Raw genomic sequence first — 22,802 nt, 5'->3', positions numbered from 1 at the left:
GGGCAGCTAGATGGCACAGTGGATAGAGTAACGGCCCTGGAGTCAGGAGTACCTGAGCTCAAATCTGACCTCAGACACTTAATAATCACCTAGCTGTGTGGCCTTGGCCAAGTCACTTAACCCCATTTTCCTTGCAAAAAAACCCTAAAAAAATAGACTTATGGAGTTTTAGAATTTGAAGAGACATTCAGAAGTCATCCAGTCCAAAATATTTGTAGTGGTACCTTGGAGCATGCCCAGATCATCTAATGTGTAAACCCTCTTCTTCATTGAATTTCCAAACTATGTGGGTGGGAGCAGCTTCCTTTAAATGACTGCACAGACATAAAAGACGGTCTTAAACACCAGCAAACTGGGATAGTCCCATTGTACTTCTTGAGCTCTCTTCTGCTGTGCCTTCAAATTACAAATGGTTCACCCATACTGTAGACTTAGAAAGAGGGTAATGAGTAAGAGACTGAGGCTGTCTTCTCCCCTCCCTTTTTTATCCCAGATGGCTTGGACCCTCTTGCATTTCACTTGACCTCATTTTCAGTTGCAAACAGTAAACCCCATCAACCCCAGGAATTTGACTCTGTGGGATATAGTACAGTTCAGTTAGGAAAGGAGAAACCAGGGTGCCTGGTACTTGAACCTGAGATGTGGTTTGGATTTAGAACTTTGGATTAGAACACAAGTTCCCTAGGAGTTGAGCTAAACTGAGTAACTAATCCTTTCCTTTCCCCAAAAACTGAGGTATAGAGGGGCATTAAGCTCCATGTAAAGGGAGTAAATGTGTATATCTGTATTTTTTTTAAATAAATATTTCTTTGTAAAAATGAATCTATTAGTGGTTAAATGGAACAGGAGTATAGAGAATCCACCCCTCCAATTTAAAGGACACCAATGGTAGAAGTTGAGACACCTAAGTCAACTTAAGAGAATCAGAGAACCCAGGAGAATAGTGAAATGGAACATACCTAGTCTACAGGTAATGGGGGATGGGGCAATCAGTGTTATGCTTTTATTTTAGATAAGAGGAGAAAGAGGCCTAAAGAGATAAATGGATTTTACTAAGGTCTCACAAATAGGGATCTGGGACCAAATGCTTCTAACCAACACAGATACCCACATTTAACAATTCCTGATGACAAATGACATGGGGACATTGTTCAAAACTTTCCCCACTATACTGCTTCAACCATTTAAAGCTAAATAGAAACAATAAACTACTGTTTTTTAACTAGGTAGAGAACAGTTTGAAGACTTTTTTTTGCTTTTTATATATCAGGAGACCAAAAATGTAATTCGAACAAAAACACTATAGCAGGTCATAGATCAAGAACATGCATATGATGTTTCCTAAGCATTCAAATGCATCTGAATCATCAGAATGTCCAGTTTTATGCCTCCCACTTCCTTGCCCCTTAAGAAATCTGAAATTATATTTAAATGCTTTGAGGTTGCAGATTCCAAGAAAATACTAATTCTCTAAGGGGAATATCAGTTAGTGACTACAGTAACAATATACAAGATATTATTATCACAAATCATGCAAACCACATGATCTAATCATTCTCTACTTGGTTTACTTTTTTTTCTAAGGGAAATACTTTACTGAACATTCTCTCTATTCTCAAAATCAATTAATAGTTCAACCTACTGAATCACCAACGTAAATCTGTACTTTTTCCATCTTTGTACTTTAAGTGAAAGTGTGATACAAAATACAAATGACAGTGGAATCTTACTAATTAATAAGAAATGTCATACAATATCTGGTATCCAAGGAAATAGAAGGAAAAAGGCCTCTCTCTCTCTCTCTCTCTCTCTCTCTCTCTCTCTCTCTCTCTCTCTCTCCCTTTACCAGGGCAAGACTGATTTTTGACACTGGACTTGTTTAATTATTTTTAAGTAGTAAAAGATGACTGGAGAAGATGACCCAATACAAAGGAATTGTTCTGTTTGCACCAGTCTGTTCATCCAAAATAAACATTCACTTCCAACTGATCCATTTGATTGTTCCCACTGATAAGTTAGTAGAAATTGTTGAATATTCTCACACAGCCTAGCAAAAGAACATAAATGGTTGAAATTATAGTAGATTCTGAGATTCTGATCTATAGTGCCAAGCCCACCTCTACCTACTGGGTGTGCTGAACTCTGACAGCTTGTTTCTGTAGGTGGCAGGCTTAAATATTTCTCTAGAGCAAAGAATGTTTAGAGTTGGAGATATATATATATATATATATGTACATATATATATATATACATATATATATGTACATATATATATATACATATATATATATGTCTCTGTGTGCCTAAGTAATCCTTTCAAGGTGTTTTCATTATAGAAATGTGGCATATAATTAGAAATGACCTATGAGCTAAAACATAGCCATATTTGTATTGTATGCCATATTTGAATGAAATAATTTTCATGTCATGTTAAATACAACTAAATATACTAAATATGACTTCTATTATACTAAGTATAACATCTGTGTTTAGGTTCATGTGGGCAGCTAGGTGGCACACTGAATAGAGTTCTGGGCCTGGAATCAGAAAGACTCATCCTCCTAAGTTAATATCTGGTCTTCAGATCTTTATAGTGATTCTGGATAAGTCATTTAACCCTCCTTTTCTCAGTTCTCTACCTATAAAATAATTTGGAGAAGGAAATGGCAAACTACTCCATTATATTTGCCAAGAAAATTCTAAATGGTGTCAGGAAGAGATAGAGATGACTAAACCACAAAAAATAGGCTCATATTGATCATGGAAAAAAGACATCCCACTGTCTAAAATAATCCTGATTCTGTTTTAGTGTAAATAACTTCTTTAATTCTCAAATTCTCAAATATTTCATAATATATTTGTTAATAATTTAAATCATTATGGATATTATTGAAACAGAGTATAATATATAGTATATAAATGGAATTGTTTTCCTCTACCCAAATTCATCTGTTGAATTCCTATTATTTCTTTAAAATACAACTCAAAGGAAGCTTTCCCTGATTCCTCCCAGGTCTGCACAAAACTTGCTCCAACACAGATGCACACACACACACATAGGTTTGTAACAATCTTATGCAATTATTATACATCATTTTGTATTTCAGTTAACTCTACCTATAATACAGTCTTCTAATAGATTGCTAAGATCAGTGGTATGCTGGAATTGCCTTGTACCATTTCTGAAGAGTATTTTGTTAAATGTTCATTGTGAGTGTTTATAGCTTAGAAATCAGCAAATGCTACAAACCTCTGACTGATTTATTGTTTTGTGGATTGTCTAGATTTAAGAAAGTCATGGGGAAAATGTTAATGCAAATAAAACCTGAAAGTATACATGCTCATAATATTTTTCAGACAACCGGTTCTTGAGCAATTGCCAGCACACCTCCACCCAGGATCCTATCTAAGCAGTAGCTCTAAAAGTAAGAAGCACTTCTTAAACATGTGTTTAATAGAGAATTATTGAATAAGCTTTGTAATGATGATTTGTATTTACAAATACTTCCCTAGAAATAGTTTTATTCTTCCTCTTCTCGGCCAATCAAAAATTCCTATTACCAAAGAAAGCCAAATATGTGTTAATAAGAGCTACCTCTATCTCAACACTGAGATCCCAGTGGCAATCAGTGTTCAACCCTGTAAACATGCCAAAAAATACAGTTCAACATTCTGGCAAAGGTTCAATGGGGAGCATTCATGTTGACAACATAAGTCATCTAACCCTATGTCCCACATCAACTTTGGTATTTTACTGAAGACACTGTCAGTTCAAAGTTGAAAATTCCATTCTTATATGACAGGAATTCTTAACAGAAAAGGATGTATTTTCAAGTCAGTATTTTCCAAAGTAGCTTTAATACAATTCAATAATTCCAATTTTATCTGCTTTGCAAAATGTGTCAGACAACCAGAGACTGAGAGTAAGGAAGAAAAATTTAGTGATACCAGATTGAAGTAATTCCCCTATGGTTCACATTTGAAGATTTAGAAATTCTGAGTATTTTTTTTCATATCTTTTCCAGTATTTCATTTTAATTTTCTAAAATATCACTAAAAGGAAATATTTTCTTATGGAGATATGAAATTATGATAAATATAAATAAATAGATGACCTTTAATGAACTACAGACTTGAAGTCTATAAGATGGCAAAAAGGAATATAGTGAAATAGAATAATTGAAAGTGGAGAAGTGACTGAACAAAGCCATCTTGCATCAGCACTGGCAGAATTCTCTAGAAAAATTCAAGCATTGGATTTATTCTAGAGCAAAAATATTCAGTATTTAATATAATTTGACTTGGATGGAATAGCACTGTAGTTTTTTTTAACATAGGTATGCATTTTGTTATGTGACATACCCTAATTCATATATTTTGTTTATTCAGTACACACTGATGCTCTCTAATCAAACATATTATTATTAAAACAAAACAAAAAAGAATTAATTGTAACCTTTTTTCTAAAACAAAACTATGAGAGAGAATAATTAGGGATTCTCCTTTTTGTTCTTCCTACTTTCCCCAAGCAAACATACCACAGTAGAAGGAAAGCAAGTTAAAAACTGACAATTCTATTTTAGTGTCACTGTAGAAATAAATAGCCAGGGAGATTAATTATTATAAAATGATTGCTGATACTTCAGCCTAATTTTCTTCTGGATAGCCCAACTTGTAATACATTTGTTTTGGTAATTCAAAGGACAAAAGAAAATGGATAACTATTGATGTCTTAACCTTCTTGGTATCCAAAACAATATATTGTGTGCTATGGTGAGATTTCTAATCATTTCAAAGATTTTTCTCCAGCTCCCTAGTAGTTCATTAGGATGAACACTATGACTCAGCTGAGGAATGATGACTCCTAAGTGACTGGTTACATTAAAAAAAGTATTTGTTTTATCTTTATATCACTTTATCTTTGCATCTTAGCTTTTATCACTCCCTGGAGAAACTGAAGATATGGAGTAGGCATGAAATAGATCATCATTCTTCATAATTGGTGAAAATGATTTGATGTACTGACTAGGGACATTCTCTTTTATTTTTCATATTAGGTTTAAAGTAAAACAATATTTAGAATAGTAACTATAGTTATATGAGCCATTAAAATATGAGTCTATAAACCCCAATAACTTGCAACTCTCAACAGCCCTTAAGCTTTACACAGTCTTTCATTTTGGAAATGAAGATTATGGATCATGATAAGAAGTAGAATGACTGCCTGATGTTTAAGTGACATACAGTGGGAATGAAATCAGTCCTGAAGTCAAAAAATTATTGATTATATGAGGGAAGAACCAATTCTAAAGAGAAGTGGGAAGATTTTGTGAGGCTGAAATTGGAAAGTTTGGAACTTGAACTATTAAAAGACAAATATAAAGCATATGAGAAATCAGCCAACAAATAATAATTTTGTATGTAGGAATGGAGCTATTATTTTCCAAGAAAAACTGAGATATGATGGAAAATACATGAACGTAGAATGGTAGAGTGATAGGGTACATCTTATGCCAAACATCAAGGGAAAAAATAAAGAATCAGGGCATTGCATAACTCAAAGTTGCAAGAGATCTTAAAGATAAGATTGTAGTTCAAGATTTTGACTTGACCTTTGCGGTCATCTATTCCAATTGCATTATTTTACACCTAGGGAAATTGAACCTCAGAGATTTACCTGGAGACTGATAGAAATTAATTAATTGAATAAGTCTTTGAACAAAGGTTGCCTGAGTACAGGCTCTGTATTCATGCTGATCCCATCTGACTTCATTTTATAAAGATATGAAATCATTTATCCCAGGTCACCTGGGTGTAACTAAAAGATTCAGAATGTAAATCAAAGTTTTTGATCCCACATTCAACAGTCCTTCCATAGTCTGTTTTTGGTGATATTTTTTGACCATGAAATCGCTCTGACATAGGTCACGTAAATGTAGATGGGGAAAAGGAAATGAATTAGAGAAATATCAGTTTAAAGTATATTACAAAACCATAAATTAGGTCATGGAATTTAAAATCTAGCATCTGATACACTATGTAACTAAACTATTCAAGTCACTTAATCCCTTTATGTCTCAATTTCTCCATTTATAAAATGTGGAAATAATTGTTCCTATTTTACAAAGTTGTCAGAATCAAATGATATAGTACATGTAAAAAAATTTACAAACCTTAAGAATTAGTAAAGGAATTAGAAGTAGTAACAATAGCAGCAGCAACAGCAGCAATCAGAGCAGGAGCAGTAGTAGAAGTAGCAATAATAGTAGTATCATTATCATCATTATTATTCTTTCTTTTGTTTTATTATTATTTCTTCAACAGCATCATGAGGGTAAATTAGCATTTTTTCAATCAATTCAAAGTTTCTTCAGGTCATTGCATAGTAATGATGAGACATGTGAAGTAGTCAAATATGGATATGACACACCTCAAAATATCACTAAATATCAAGGAGCGGCTAGGTGGCGCAGTGAATAGAGCACCAGCCCTGGAGTCAGGAGTACCTGAGTTCAAATACGGCCTCAGACACTTAATACTTACCTAGCTGTGTGGCCTTGGGCAAGCCACTTAACCCCATTTGCCTTGCAAAACCCTAAAAAAATCACTAAATATCAAATACACTTAGAATAATATTCAGAAAAGTATATAAATTTAGAAGATGGAAAAATCAAATAGGGCAGGTTTTTATTTCATCTATGAAAACAGGGTTAGGAATTAGATAAACATTCTAACTCCAGGCAGAAATGAAATCTACAAATCTACAATCATGTTTACAGCAAAACTGTAAAAGAAGAAAAGTCTGTCTTTGACATTACTGTTCTTTCTTTTCGTTACTTTTTTTCCCCTAGCACTCGTTCCCCCCAAGACCTGAAGAGTCTCATGATGATTTCTCTATGGTTCCACACCAAAGCATCTGTGGTGCCCAAGCTCCAAACCCTTTTTGTCCTCCTCTTCCCATCATCTTAAGGTAATTTCTGCTTATAAAGTAATTTTTACAGCATATAGTGGGATTTTACTAAGTTCTAACCTGCCAGGCAAACATATTTGCCTGCACTTTTAATAAATGCCCCTTGGAAATAAGACCTAAATTCCAAAGAGTGCCTAAAGGTAAAAATTTTCAGATACCAAATGGGTCAAGAGGGGGTAATATTTGGAAGCAAAGAATCAATTGGGTGACCTTCCAATAACATCTAGTGGTAGCGGTTTTCTTTATCATGATAAAGAAAATGGATTTCAAGAAAAGAAGCATGATTTAATAAATATAGAAATATAAGAAAAGTGACTACCAGTTAAATAACTTGCTCATGGCCACAAGAGTAAATTAAGTCAATAAACCAAAAAGAAACGGGAAAAAATTGACTTTTTTCACTTTCTTTTTTTTTGGTTCATTTATTTTATATTATTACAATAATTTTCTTATGAGTAAACATAATCCTCCCCCCCAAAAAAAGATAAGAAACCTCAAGAATAGTGAGATAGAGAAAAAAAATTTACTTCAGTCTGTGTTCAGATTCCAATGGCTCTGTCTCTGGGGTGAGTCGCCTTCTTTCTCATAAGTCCACCAGAAAAGTTGCTTCAATAATTTTCCCACAATTGCTATTACTAGCTGTATTTCCCTCCACTCTATTCTTCCTCACTCTTATTTATTCTATTCTATTCTCTCTCTCTCTCCTTTCATCTTGACCCTGTTCAAAAAGTGTTTTGTATCTGAATATCCTCTCCCACAATCTTCCCTCTCTTCTATTACCTATTCGCCCTTCCCTCCCCCTCCCCATTCCCCCTTATCCCATTTCTTTCTTCTCATTTTTCTCTAGAGGAAGATAGATTTCTATAACCTATTAAGTGTCTGTGTTATTTCCTCTCTTAGCCATTTCTGATGAGAATGAAGGCTTACTCTTTCCCCCTTAACTTCCCCATTCCACTCCATTGCAAAAGCTTTTTCTTAACTCTTATGTGAAATTTCTTAGTTTCTTTTTCCTCTCCTTTTCCTTCCTCCCAGTACTTTCCTTTATCACCCATTGACTCCATCTTTTTACTATTATACCATTATATTCTGCTCCTTCCTGTGCCCTGTCTATATAAGCTCCTTCTAACAACTCTTATAAATGAGAAAGTTCATATGAGTTATCAAAATTTCCTTCCCATGAAGGAATACAAACAGTTCAATATCATTAAGTTCCACATAGTTAGTCCTTCTCTTCCACCCCCTCTATGGTTCACTGGAGTCCTGTACTTGCAGATCAAACTTTCTGTTCAGCTCCGGTTGTTTCAATAAGAAATCTTGAAAGTCCCCTGTTTCATTGAAAGTCCATCTTTTCCCCTGAAAAAGGACATTCAGTTTTGCTTGGTAGTTGATTCTCAATTGTAAACCAAGATCTTTTGCCTTCCAGAATATCATATTCCATTCCCTTATGAGCCCTTAATGTAGATGTTGCTAGATCCTGTGTAAGTCTGACTATGGAGCCTCAGTAGTTGAATTGTTTGTTTCTGGCAGTTTTTAGAATTTTCTCTTTGACTTGGGTGTTTTGGAATTTGGATATAATATTCCTGAAAGTTTTTCTTTTGGGATCTCTTTCAGGAGGTAACCAGTGAATTCCCTCAATTTCTATTTTACCCTCTGCTTCTAGGATCTCAGGGCAATTTTCCTGTATTATTTCTTGAAAAATGAAGTCTAGACTCTTTTCCTGGCCGTGACTTTCAGATGGCCCAATAATTTTTAAATTATTTCTTCTGGAACTGTTTTTGAGGTCAGTTATTTTTCCAATGAGATATTTCACATTTTCTTCTAATTTTTAATTTTTTTTGGAAGAGTTTTATTTCTTCCTGATTTTTTGCAAAGTCATCAGCTTCCTTTAGTTCCACTCTGTATTTGAAGGAGTTATTTTCTTCAAAGAGCTTTTTTTATCTCCTTTTCCAGCTGGCCAATTCTGCTTTTTTAAGGCATTCTTCTCTTTATCTGTCTTTTGTTTTGCTTTTTTTTTCCATTTGGCCTAAACTGGTTTTTAAACTGGTTTTTAACATATTATTTGTTTCAATGTTTTTGTATTTCTTTCACCAAGCTGCTGATTTGGTTTTCATGATTTTTCTGTATCGCTCTCATTTCTCCTCCCAATTTTTCCTCCACCTCCTTTAATTGCTTTTCGAAGTCTTTTTTTGAGCTCATCTATAGTTTGAGCCTATTTTCTATTTCTCTTGGAGGTTTTGGATATGGGTGCCTCAATTTTGTCATCATCTGAGTATGTGTTTTGATCTTCCATGAGACTAAAATAATTTTCTATGGTAAGATTTTTCTTTTTTCTGTTGTTTACTCATTTCCTCAGCCCAAGACTAATTTACAGCACTTCCAAGGCTTCGGGGTTATTTTGGGACACCCCACTGGGACCTTTCTTCCTCCAAATTCTTATGCTTTGTTGCCTGTGCTTTGATATGTAGATAGACACAGGCACTCCCCTCTGCCCTGGAGCTGTGAGGAGGATCCCTGGTATCCTAGTATGGAAGGCCAAACTGCAATCTCAATCTGAGTGTTGGTAAACAGCAGAGTCTTGCCACAGGGAGAGCATAGAGATTTCTGCAATCTCCTCTGATCCCCTTGTGGGTTGTATTCTAGAGGTTTCTCCTAATACTTACTGCAAGTTCTGTGGCCGGTGCTCCTCACTCGACACTCATTCTGGTGTAGCAGAGTTCTTTCAGAATTTCTGGTGATCCCTTGGCTGGGCTGGGTTGTGCTCTGGCTGGGGCTTTTTTCCAACTCACATTCCTGGTGTAAGACACCTTTCCCATGGAGCTTCTAGGTTATCTTAGACTGGGAAAATGTATTACAGTCTTTCTTTGGGTTCTGCCCCTCTAAATTTTGGTCAGAGTCATAATTTGATGGATTTTGGAGTTTTGGGGGGAAGGAGTTCCTGGGAAATGCTGCCTTCATGCCACCATCTTGGCTCCATCCCAAAAGAACTCACTATTGAGTTAACTATTTTCAGAACCAAACCAATATTTGAAAGTTAATTAAGTCATATCACTAAAGAATATAAAAATAGTAGCACTTTATGGGGCCAAGAGAACCAAAGGAACAGTTTTCAAGAAGATGTAGCTTACAAGGCAGAGAACAGGTAATAAAGAAAGAAATTATGTCAATAATGGGTTTTAAAAGAAAGTGAGCAAAGAAAATTGGACTGCCTCATAGGAGATGAAAGTTAATAACAGAGATGCAAAAGTGCCTTCACTTTGACATCCTTTTCATCTCTGTTGTCATATTTAAAAATACTTAAAAGGTGAGTAGATAACTAGAAAGATAACTGGAAACAAACATCTATTAGAAGACAAGAAGAAAACAAACATGAATAAGAAAGCATGATGAATTGATGAATGGATATATTCCAATTACTGAGGCTTAGCAACATGCCAACTAGGTGTTTATATACTACTGGCTAAGTTTTAAGAATTCAAAGAGGACAAAAAGTCTTTGGAAAGTTGCTCAAAAAATGGAGCACCCATCTTTGGAAAAATAGAAAACCCTGGTTTAGGATTAATATCTGGGAAGGGAGGGTAGAAGGACAAATCAATAAACAAGCAATTTGCAATCACTAGCAACATAAGGGAAAGAGCAGAAACTGATATGTCTTTGAGAAAATTATTTTTCTTTACGATGAAATGACAAGCTGGATAGAGAAAAAGAACCAAATAGATGCAATTAATCTGAATTTCAGTAATGTTTTTCATTCTGCACTTCAAGCTATTTTCATTAAAGGAGGAGAAGAAAGAGGAGTAGAAGGAAAAGGAGAAGAAGCAGGGGTAGGAAAGGAGGAGGAGAAGGAGAAAGAGAAAGAATAGAAGAAAAAAGGAAGGAGGAGAAGAAGGAGAAGGAAGGGGAGGGGGAAGAGAAAGAGAACAAGTACAAAAACAAAAGAAGAAGAATGAAAGAGAAGGAAGGAAGGAAGGAAGGAAGGAAGGAAGGAAGGAAGGAAGGAAAGAAAAAACAATATCAAGGAGAAGAACAACAACAAGAAGAAAACTGGCTTTACACTTATGGTACCTGGTTCAGTTACAACTTGCTATTTGTATGTCCTTAGGTAAATCTCTGCACTTTCTATGCCCATAGTTTTCTTACAAAGTGAAGGATGTTGAAGTAGATTGAAGATTTCTTTGTGATCAATCTATAATCTTAAAGCTTATAAATTTGGTTATGATCAACAAATGTTTTAGAATTCAGAAACCCAATTCCAAATGACAGGTAGTTAGGGAAGTAGAAAGACCTCTCAACCTGGAGTTAGGAAGACTGAATTCAAAGCCATCCTTTTATACTAATCCACTGTGTGACTCTGGGCAAGTCACAAACATCAATCTGCCTCAGTTTAGTCAACTGTGAAATGAGGATAATAATAAAACCTCCTCAGAGTGGTTGTGAGGATTAAATGGAATATTTATAAAGTTCTTAACAAAATATTAGCTAGTAAATTCTTATTTTTTTCCTTCCATCTAAATAATCAACCAGTGATTTATTGATACATATATAATATGCAAGTATATTTAAATGAAATTTTTTTGTTATTGAAAATAACAATATGGGTATATGACTATATGCAGGAAGTTTTAAACTCAAAACTAATACTCAGCAGTGAAGAGCCTATATAAGGTTCCCCACAAAAGAAGTTATCTATAATTTGTTCTCAACTCAAGGAGATAAATCTGATAGACTAGCACAAGGGTCAGTCCAAAGGATACTATTTAAAATTCTTATCAAATGCCCAGATGGCAGAATAAAAAATGCAGATGACATTAGGCTGGAGAAGTTTTATAACATTGTAGAAGGGATGTGCAGAATTTAAATGGAAATAGTCTCCCAAGAACAAATTAAATAGATACAAGATAGGAACAGATGAACAAGAATCACATAAAGTAGATAAACACTGGCAGATATAATGGATCAAACATATATGTGCAAACCTAATAGCAACCCTCCAGATGATAGATGTTGGGATGTTGGTCTCATAGTCATAAATAACTTTTGAAGTGCAAGTTTGCTATTGGTATTGATGTTGTGATGGTGGTAGTGGTTTGGCAGAAAAATGGATGAGATATATATATATATATATATATATATATATATATATATACATATGTATGTATATTACACATATATACATATATGAATACAATATCGGCATATTACATTATGGTATGTTATATCATTGTGTTATTTTATACTACATATTATTAACTGAAAAAAGTCCCAACTTTTCCAAGTCACAGTTTCCTTATTGGCATTGTACAAAATGCCAGTAATAGACCTCTTTGAATGTTTAGAATATGAGCAACAAAATGATTACTGGAAATGAAATCAGATATTCTATATGTAAGTTTTATGGAAAAAAATGTTTCTCTTAGGGTTTTCTAGTTGGGAACTATGGTTACCCTGGTATAAGGAAATCACACTGAGAAAAGTACTTCTAGTAGAAAAGCAACTACTCTTCATTTTCTCAGAGTGGCCAAATTGAAGTTAAAAGTAATATATAAGTGATTGTTGCTGTTATTATTATTGTACTTTATTCTACGATTGCATAAAAACATTACAGGTGAATTTTGCTACTTAAAGAGTCACCACTTATAATAAAATGAGCACTGGAAAAGGAGTTCAGAAATTACAAAATCATATCTTTCTAGCAGTAAGGAAACTGAAAAGCCAAATAGGTGGCACAGTGAATAGAGCTCTAGGCAGGAACACTTGAGTTAAAATCTGACCTCCAAGATTTGTAAACTAAGTAATCTTGACCAAGTCTCTTAACTTCTGTCTGCTTCAAATGCCAGATGGGTATAACAATAGCACTTTGCTGGAAGGATTTTTTTTGAGAAAAAAATGAAATACTATTCAATAAATACATGTTTTCTGCATTGATTAACACAGATCTGAACTTCCAAATCCCCACAATAGACTCACAAGTTATACTTTTGCATGCATTTACAAAAAAGCACAGTTTCTGACATACTAAGTTCTTAAGAGCTCTTTTTATTCTTATATTTGGTCAAATATATAGTCTTAAAATACTAAGATGATATAGAAATTAGTGGATTGAAGGGCTGAATGAGTCAAGTTAATGAGTAGAATGGGGCATAGTAAAGAGGACAAGTTGCCTGAAAAGCTCCCTTAATATATTCAAACAGTAGTCAAGGCCTGTTATTTTTACCTTCGTAAAACTTCTTTTACATGCCTTCTTTCCCCCACCCCCATCAGATAGAGGATAGATCATCTCATGCCTAGACTATTGGAAGAATCCACTGGTTGTTTTTATCTATTTCAAGGATCCCTCTCTATTCCAATCTATCCTTCACTTAGATATCAAACTGGTCTATATACAATTTAGGTTAGTCCATATCATCCCTATATCAATAAACTCCAGTGATTCTCTATTACTTTCAGTATCATATGTCATCATATAAATATAAAATTCTCTATTTAGTTTTTTGGCACTTCTTAAGCCAGGTCCTCCTTACTTTCCAGTATTCTTACCTCTTATTCCCCTCCAAATATTCTACAGTATATGACACACACACACATACACATACATACTCTATCTCTTAACTGACTGTTTCACTGGCTATCCCTCATGCCTAGAGTCATCTCCCTTTTCATCTCTACTTCTTGACTTCTCTGACTTCCTTCAAATCTCAACTAAAGTCCTATTTTCTCTAAGAAGCATTTTCCTAAATCTCCTTTATTCTGTCTTTCCTTAGACAGGAATCTCAGTATAGTAATCTAATCATATGTGTGTGTGTGTGTGTGTGTGTGTGTATAATTGCATATAATTATTTATATATATAATTATATACATATATTCATGTATACATTTATACATTTTGTGCATATATACACACAAATATTATATATATATACATATATATGTATATATATATCCTAGAGATCCTTGGTTGTTTGCATATTTTCTTACTATGTTTCAACTTTCTTTGTGTGGTACCTAGCACATCATAGACATTTAATAGAAGGTAGTTGCATGAATTGCCTTTAAAAATGATACTTTTTAATAATATAGTATACTAATTAAATCACACTGGAAAACAAAATGATTATGCCACTTTTAACTGACACTTTAATACTACATCTCTCTCTCTACATTCACACACACACACACACACACACACACACACACACACACACACACACACAGAACTTGAAGTCAGAAAATAAATGGTCAGTGGGAAAAAACCAGTTTAAACAAATGGCTATTAGCATTAAAGAGACCAAAAGAAGAAAAAAAACTACCTTTTGACTACATCTCCTCCATTCCAGCAGGGCAGTCCATCAGCAGCTGCTAATTCATTAACACAAAGCTGATCAGCCAGGCCACCATAAAAAGTCTTGTATAAACGCAGGCTGTTGATAAATTCTCTGAACAGAGAAACAAAGAAAACAATTAACACTAAAAATCTATAATAATGGCCCATAAAAAGTATTGCACATTGTTATATACATTATCTAGAATTTACCTTTATTATGGTTTCATCTAATCATGCTTGTGTTTATTGAACAGGTTTTCAATATTCTTTCTCAACAAATGTAGCTGTCCTATTTTTTTTAGGTTTTTGCAAGGCAAACAGGGTTAAGTGGCTTGCCCAAGGCCACACAGTTAGGTAATTATTAAGTATCTGAGACCGGATTTGAACCCAGGTACTCCTGACTCCAGGGATGGTGCTTTATCCACTACGCCACCTAGCCACCCCTTGTCCTATTTCTTTAACACATCAATGCTGTAAGTTTAAATTCATTATTTTTCAGCAAAACGAACTTTTTTTTTTACTGTATAAAAAGAGACTTTAAATTTTTCTACATCTAAATGACATTTCTATAGGAACCATTTGGCTTCTTGAATTTCATTAGATGTTTTGTCAAATTATTTTTCATCTCTCATTGCTATCAGGAACACTGTTGATGCCCCAGACCTTCTGTACAGAGGAGTCGATAATTGTTCACACAATTAGGGGTGTCTAAGCATTCTTAACTGAGCTCTCTCTAGAGACAAACATATTTAATTTTTCTTTGAATAATATGAATCTAAGAACCTTCCTGAAGACTGAAAATAATAATTAAACTGTCAAAAAATACAAACCAGTACTGACTAAATTAATTTATATGGCTATCTGATTACTAGCTGATTGTTGGAAAAGAAAATTTTTAAAAAACCTTGTTATTGGTCAATTCAGTCAAAATGATCTAACTTGTTTATGCCAGCAGAAACAGCTTCTGTTTTCTGTGCAATGATTCAGTAAAATCAAAAAATATTATTCAGGTCATGCAAATATCTAAACTCTTAGGGGAATGACTGGATAATCAAAATTACATCAGTACAGTTATTAGCACACTACTGGGTACAATCAGATGCTTATTAATGAATTTTTTACAATGTTTGACCTGGTTAATTGCTCTCTGGTGACTATCTAAAAACGAATAGGTCTATACCTATGACTAGACAAGAATTTGGAACAACTAGATATTATGTGGCAATAAAGTATATGACTAAGAAAAGGTTTGTTAAGGATCATGTGACTTAAATCCTGAAGGAAGCTAAATATTCTAAAAGTAATAAGCTGGGAGTATGCATCATCATAGGACAAATTCAATTTGAGTTAAGGCAGAGAGATAGGAAAATGGATACATTAGTATATTTACTCAAAACTCACAGGCAGAGATATATTCCAGTTCCACTGAGTGAGGCAAAACTAGGATGAATGATAACTTGCATTAATAAACCACACTGAAACATCACCATAGCTTTTGATGGTTAGGAAACAAGAGCAACACACATCTACCTTGCTTGTAGAGAGATAGGGGAGCTTTGGACAGAAGTACCAATGACCCTAAAAGGGAGCATATTTGGTAATAGTTCAAGGAAAGAGGTGGTTGCAGACAAAACGGAATCACCTAGCACTGAAAATAATAACAGTAAACAATAACAATAACTAACATTTATGTCAGTCACTGTGCTAAGCTCTTTAAAATTATTAGTTCATTTAATCCTCATAAACATCCAATTATAGATACCATTTTAAATAAAAAGGAATCAAAACAAAGACAAAATGACTTGTCCAAGTTCAAACAATTATTAAGTTTCTGAGATTGCTTTTTAAATTAGTTCTCTCTGACTTCAGAAACTTCCAACAGTGAACTACCCAGTTGCTTAAACTAGCATTATATATTAAGCTTTTAGGATCACCTGCATGTATGGAAAATGCTCACAGTTAATATGTCATATATAATATATGATATGTCATAGAGTATCTTTAGGAAAGATTCCTTTTGATCATAATATCATAGGATCACAGATTCAAAACTCTAAATGACTAGAGTTAATTGAATCTGACTCCTTATTTCACTAAGTCCCAGAGAGGTTAAGTGTTAGGTTAAGGTCACTTAGGTCACAAAGAAGCTAAATAAAAGAAGCAAGATTTGCACTAATATCTTTCAGATTCTAAATCTAGAGTTCCAATATATTAAACTGATCCCTTTAAGTTTATGCTAAGGAAACAAAGACTCATAGAATGACTTCCTAATTTATATATACATATGTATATGCATATATACTTATGTCTATATTTATATTCATCTTCTCTATTGGCTCATTTTATACCACCTATAAATATGCCCTTGTTTCCCCCTCCACTAAAAATCAGCAACCCTCACCATTCTTTTCTGTTTTTCCTCATACCTATCTGACTTGCTGGCTCCTCCTCCATATCTTTGAATTATTACCTTTATGACAATGATTGTTAAATCTTTTTCTCTAGTCTCAGTCCCTCTGATGACCTTCTATCTTGTATTTCCAAATGCCTTTCAAATATCTCAAACTGGATTCATCACAAATTCCTCAATATCTCTCACCCCTATATTCAAGCTATTGTCAATTGAAACCCATCAGCTTCACCTTTGTAACATCTCAATGTCCCCTTCTTTTTATTTGACTCTGCCACCACTCTGGTACAGGCCCTCATCATCTCACAGCTTGATTATTACAAAAACCTCCTGTCTGCCTCAAGTCTCTCCCTACTCTAATCCAGTCTCCTTTCAGACTCTTCCTAAAATGCAGATCCAACCTTGTCCCAGCTGCCCCTCTCCCGTTTCCCCCATTCAATAAACTACAGTGGATTCCTACTGACTCCAGGACCAAATACAAACTGTTCAGTTTCGCATTCAAAGTCCTCCTTCTTCTTATATCATATAATCTATACTCTCTCTTTGATCCGGTGACACCAATGTCCAGGCTGTTCCATGAACAAGACACTCCACTTCTAGGTTACAAGCATTTTCTATGGCTACTTCAAAGACTCCCAGACTCTTCCTCCTTTGTTCCCACTACTGACTTCCAGATATATATATATATATATATATATATATATATATATACACATATATATATATGTATATATATATATACACATATATATATAATTTTGTATATATTTGCTTGAATTTCTTTATTATAACCCCATGATAGAATAGTTATTGGCACAATAAACATTAATAAATGTTTATTGACTGACTAATATAAGTTTCATTTTGTTAGTTCCATTTTATTACTAAAGAAATTCATATACAAGAGTTAAGGCGCTAATGTCATGGCTAGTTTGAATCCAAATAGAGACTGGAACTTAGGTTTCATTATATTTAAATATAAAAGAATTAAGTCCAGCTCTCAAATTTAGCAGAATGATGAGTTTCATGCTAAACAATGTATGTACATGTATTGATTTTGCTTGCCGTGAGCTGCTTAGGTTCTACTAAATCCAGGCAGTTTCTGTGATATGTCTTCCAGAAAGTATCCTTGAAGGTTAGTAATGTGTGTATGCAATGCACATGGTGGTAGGGGTAGTTATGTATCTCTGGTTACTTAACAGGATTTGATTCTGTGCATGAAGAGGGTGAAAAAAGCAGACAGCAACAAAACTGCTCATACACAGGTTGTCAGCCTTCATTTCCCTGAAGCTCACTGAAAGCAAAGGAGATACGTGGACTAGCATAGTTATCAATTCATCATTTCCATAGGGCATAAGGTAGGTAGAGTGAAAAAGAACTGTCCACTGCTGAAAATATGTGTTAACCAGATAAGAAGGCACACACCTCAATACGTGTTTCAGATTCTGCCTGCCATAGAATGACAACTCAGTTAAAATTAACAAAGGGGTGGGGGGTGCAGGGGGAAGAAAAACCATATAGAATCATTTTTAAATTTCTCCCAGCAATTAGCACAGTTTAAATACTACTACTACTACTACTACTACTACTACTAATAATAATAATAATAATAATAATAAGCATTTATATAACTCCTATTATGTGCCATAATAATATGGCTATAATTTTGCTATATTTTTAAAATAGTATCTCATTTCATTTTCACAATTATCTGAGAGATATGCAGTACTATTATCCCCATTTTTACAGGTCACTTAACTGAAGTAGATCTAAGTCACACAACTAGTTAGTATCTAAGACAGACTTTTTTTCAGAAATTTCTGACTAGCATAGCACTCTATATGGTACCACCTAGTTAACTATATTTATTCATTCATTCATTTGATGGTGGTATGGGGGGGAGCAAAAGGAATATCTGTGATTTCATCATTATCGACAAACACTGAAAATTCTTCTGTAACCTATGGACCCATAGAAAATACATCTAGAGATGAGAAGAGAACCTAGTCCACTACCCCAATTATACAACTAAAGAAACTGAAGCACAGAACTGTAAGTGACTTGCCCAATGTCACACAGGTTAGGTGGAGAGCCAGGATTTTTAACTTTGGTCTCATGACCAAAATGCTTTTATTTATTTATTTTTTTTGCTGCACCATATTGCCTCCTTATTCCAGAAGCACTGGGAAGTTAAATGACTTGCAAATAGTAGCTATTATCTATCAGATGCAAGAATTCCACCTAGTCTTTTAGACTCAAAAGTCAGCTCTCTATCTAATATACCCTACTGTCTAGACTGCATAGGAAATGTTTAATAAATGTCTCAAGACAGAATAACTTGAGAGAGAAATTAACATTCAAAAGGCTCTTACTATCATACATTATTTTTATCACCATAAATTAGCATGGAATTTGGAAAATAGTAGGTGCTTAACAAATGTTTCTAGATATCGATCAAAGTACATTCACTACTGAATTCTTTCTTGCTGAGCATAAAGATAAATTTCAAATATACTCATCTTGGGTCTTAGATTGTGTTTTGAAGTTCAATATATTTGTATAGAAAGCATATTCTTACGAATATCTCTAATTTGATCAAATCCAGTTAATATTCTGGAAAGAAGATTATCTCTAATTTAATCAAAGTCAGTTCTCTGGAAATTCACAAGTAGTTTTCCCTACCTCCAGCTGCATTCTAAGAAAGGAAGCTAAGTTTTAGACAACACAGTTCTTTAGTTTAATGTATGGTATTGATTCTTCCCCACCACTCCAAACCAGTAAGTACACACATAATGTAAGATCCAAATTAAATGCAGTACCTAGCACTCTGTTTGACAAACTCAAAAGAACAAAGGTCAAATTGTGCAGTTTGCTAGTTAATGGCCTAAGGCAAAGTTAAGGTTAATGTGGCACTAATGAGCAGGCTCAAGCCAGTAGAGATGTCTGACCACAACTGTCAAACAGTAGACATTTAAAATATCAGTTTCTTTTCCAGCAAAGGAAATAAGCAGCTATATGTTGCTAGATAGAAACTATGTTTTCTCTAACTATTCTGAAAGTATATTTGATCTTTTACCTTTATTTCCACTAAAAGTATTCATTTTGACCATAAAGGGTGGGGGGAAGTAAAAGTGGATTCTTTAGAGCTGAAAAAGTGGTATTTGTAATCTGAGCTCCTAGGTTAAAAACTTTTATTTTTAAGATATTGAATATTATTAAATTTTGGATGGTTAGATTTCTCTGATAAGGAGAAAGAGAAGAGAGAAGGGGGATGGAGAGGAAGAGAAGATAGAGAAAAAGAGGGAGAAGGAAAGGGAGAAAACAACTTTAGCCCATGGGACATTATTTCTCTGTACCAGAAAATGAGATATGTGATAGTACTGTGAATTTTCTCCTTTATATCCTTCATGATAGGACAATTCTTGGCAAAGTACATAAAAAAAAATGTTCATTAAGTGACTGATATTCTTTTACCCTATGTAAACCAGGATTATTAGTCCCATTTTATAGCTAATGAAATTGATGTATTCAAAATGTAAGTAGCTAAGTTCACAGTAAGTTTGAATCCAAATAGAGGTACAGAAAGATGAAAAGATGATGCCCAATCAAGATTCATATATATATATATATATATATATAATATATATATATAATGCATATGTATGTAGGCATATATGTAATTAAGTATAGATAGGTAGATAGATAGATAGATGAGTCTATTTTTGTACTTTGTAGAATTTGAATAACATTTATGCAAATGGAAATGGAAATTCTTTGACCCACATTAATAAAACAAAAATTCTGCTTTCTGAACCCCTCTGAACTCAGTCTTCATTATAGTACTTAAGACCAAAGTATTAATGTTGAGTTCCTCAGTAAGGTTTTTCTTGGATAAGTGACTCCAGGTTTTGTACTCCCCACAGGAAGTCCTGTGAAGCCACATTCACATGACATGTTTTCCCATTCATTAAGGATTTCCTTTGCTTTCCCATTAAAATGCCAGGGTCTAGGAAGAAGGGAAGGAGTAGTATCAGAGAGAAAAAAAGAAAAGACTTGTAGAAATCTGCTTCTATTGTCCCATTGGCTCATGAAATGGCCTTTTTTGCTGAAGAGCACTCAGACATCGTGCTTATCTCTCTGACAGGGTGATTTACTTTACTCCTGTTCTGGCAGATTGTACTTAGCTCTATTAAAGCATATGTGCATGTCTCTGATTCTCAGTTTTCAATGACCCCGCACTCCCAATATAGCTAAAAGCACCATGAAGAAGCATTTCTACTGAATGTATCATCATTTTTAAAAGGGTCATCTAAATTTCTCTTTCTAAAACAGTTCTGTTGGAAGAATCTCAAAAAAATATAACTCTAAAAGCCTTGTTTATGATCTCTCATAAATAACGGTTTTAACCATAGACTTCTTTAGAGTGATGACAATAAGTCCCATACCAAGAATCCAAGGACTAAGTGAAATTGGTAAGGTTATAAGGAAAAGGGGAATTAGTTTGAAAGAAACTTCATATCGTCAGTCTCTTTTCCCCTCTGAATTTTTGGTTGATTTTCATAAGAATTCATGTTTGCTAGTCTCAGCGATGGAATGTTCTATTAATTTGTGAACAGAAAATTGGGGACAGAACACTCCCCTAGTGAGGGGAGTGAGGCAAAGTCAATGTAATACTCAATAGTTACGTAAAATGTATATAAACCAAGAAGTGCCACTATTCATTCTTTCAAAAAGTGTTTTTATGTGTCTATAATACTGATAACCGCTGTTGCATTGGTCTAAATAATAGTCAAAAGAGGTCATCAAGAGAAGTTGCTGTCCAGTCGTTTCAGTAATATATGATTCTCCATGACCCCATGTTGGAATTTTCTAAGCAAAAATAAAACTGGAGTAGTTTGTCATTTTCTTTTCTAGCTTATTTTATAGAGAAGGAAACTGAGTCAAATAGGGTACATGACTTGCCCAGAGTCATACAGCTAGTAAATATCTAGATTTGAACTCCAGGAGAGGAATCTTCCTGACTCCAGGTTCAGTGCTCTAACACTGTACCACACATCAAAAGAAGTAACGGTTGAGAGAAAAACAAGCCTTCACCAGGACTAAACCAGAGAAATATTCAATATAAAACTTACATTTTTGATACTAAAATGAACCATACAACTAGAGAAACTCTAAAAGAATGAACCATTATACAAAGAAACAAAAATCAACTCATTCCTCCACTACAAACTACATCATATACACAACAATCTGATTCCAATTAACCATTAATTTTTTATCCAGTGTAGAAGAACAAGTTCTCATATGAGGTAAAATCTTAACTAACAAGTAAATCCACTTCAGCAGTTTGGGTGGGGTCAAGATGACTCAGACTCAAAAAAAAATGAGTAAACTAGAAGGGGAAATAAGAGACCATTTAGTCTAAGCTCCTATTTTACAGGTGGGGAAAGAATTATTTCTTCTCACCTTTTCTACCACTGGAGAATCCTTAGGAGGTGGAACCCAAAGAAGTCAGAGAAAATATTTTAAATAGTTCAGTTGTTGTCAAATTACCCTGGTATGCATGCTTTTTATCTATGGATTAATATAATGATACCACACAGGTCCATCTGAAAGTTGGACATAAATAACACAAGCACTAATATCTCAAATACAATAGTGTAAAAACCTCAGTAATCTCCCCTCCAGGGAGTTTCAAATCCCTAGTCACCCTGTTTTGGTAAGTTCTTCAGTAATAGCCTAAACTCCTCAGATGTCTGAATTTAGACTGAGTTAATTTTCTAGGAGTTTCCTGAGCCCCCACACTGGGACTCTGGAATTTAACACCTCAGTCAAACTACATCAAGACAAATAGCAAGAACTCTGTGCTTGAAATTTAGATCAATCTCTTAATTCCAAGCAAAAATGTAACTCTTGTGGTATAAGTAATTATAAAAATACATAAGCACAGCAACATCCAAAATTTTTTCTCATTAGTATGATGCACTTTCAGTAAAGTCTGGATGAAGACAGTGTTGAGGCAACACCTATTGGGTAATTTAACACAACTGATTACTGTTGTTGAAGATGCCACGAATAGCCAATGGTAAAAATATTAAAATTT

At 34.2% G+C, this 22,802-nt stretch overlaps 1 protein-coding gene across 5 annotated transcripts in view; it reads right to left on the bottom strand.

Annotated features, from left to right (window-relative positions):
- GPC5 (glypican 5) overlaps positions 1-22,802 on the bottom strand; it is a 2,040,883-nt gene that overhangs the window by 1,505,000 nt on the left and 513,081 nt on the right. For all 5 annotated transcript variants that reach the window (XM_074191892.1, XM_074191893.1, XM_074191894.1 and 2 more), the window contains exon 5: positions 14,276-14,401. In XM_074191892.1, the coding sequence (XP_074047993.1) occupies positions 14,276-14,401 (126 nt within the window). The remainder of the gene's footprint in view (positions 1-14,275; positions 14,402-22,802) is intronic.

This window comes from Macrotis lagotis, chromosome 6 (genome assembly GCF_037893015.1).
Source record: "Macrotis lagotis isolate mMagLag1 chromosome 6, bilby.v1.9.chrom.fasta, whole genome shotgun sequence".
NCBI lineage: Eukaryota > Metazoa > Chordata > Mammalia > Peramelemorphia > Peramelidae > Macrotis > Macrotis lagotis.
Note: the sequence above shows the minus strand (reverse complement) of the source record. Positions and strands in the feature narration are given on the sequence as shown.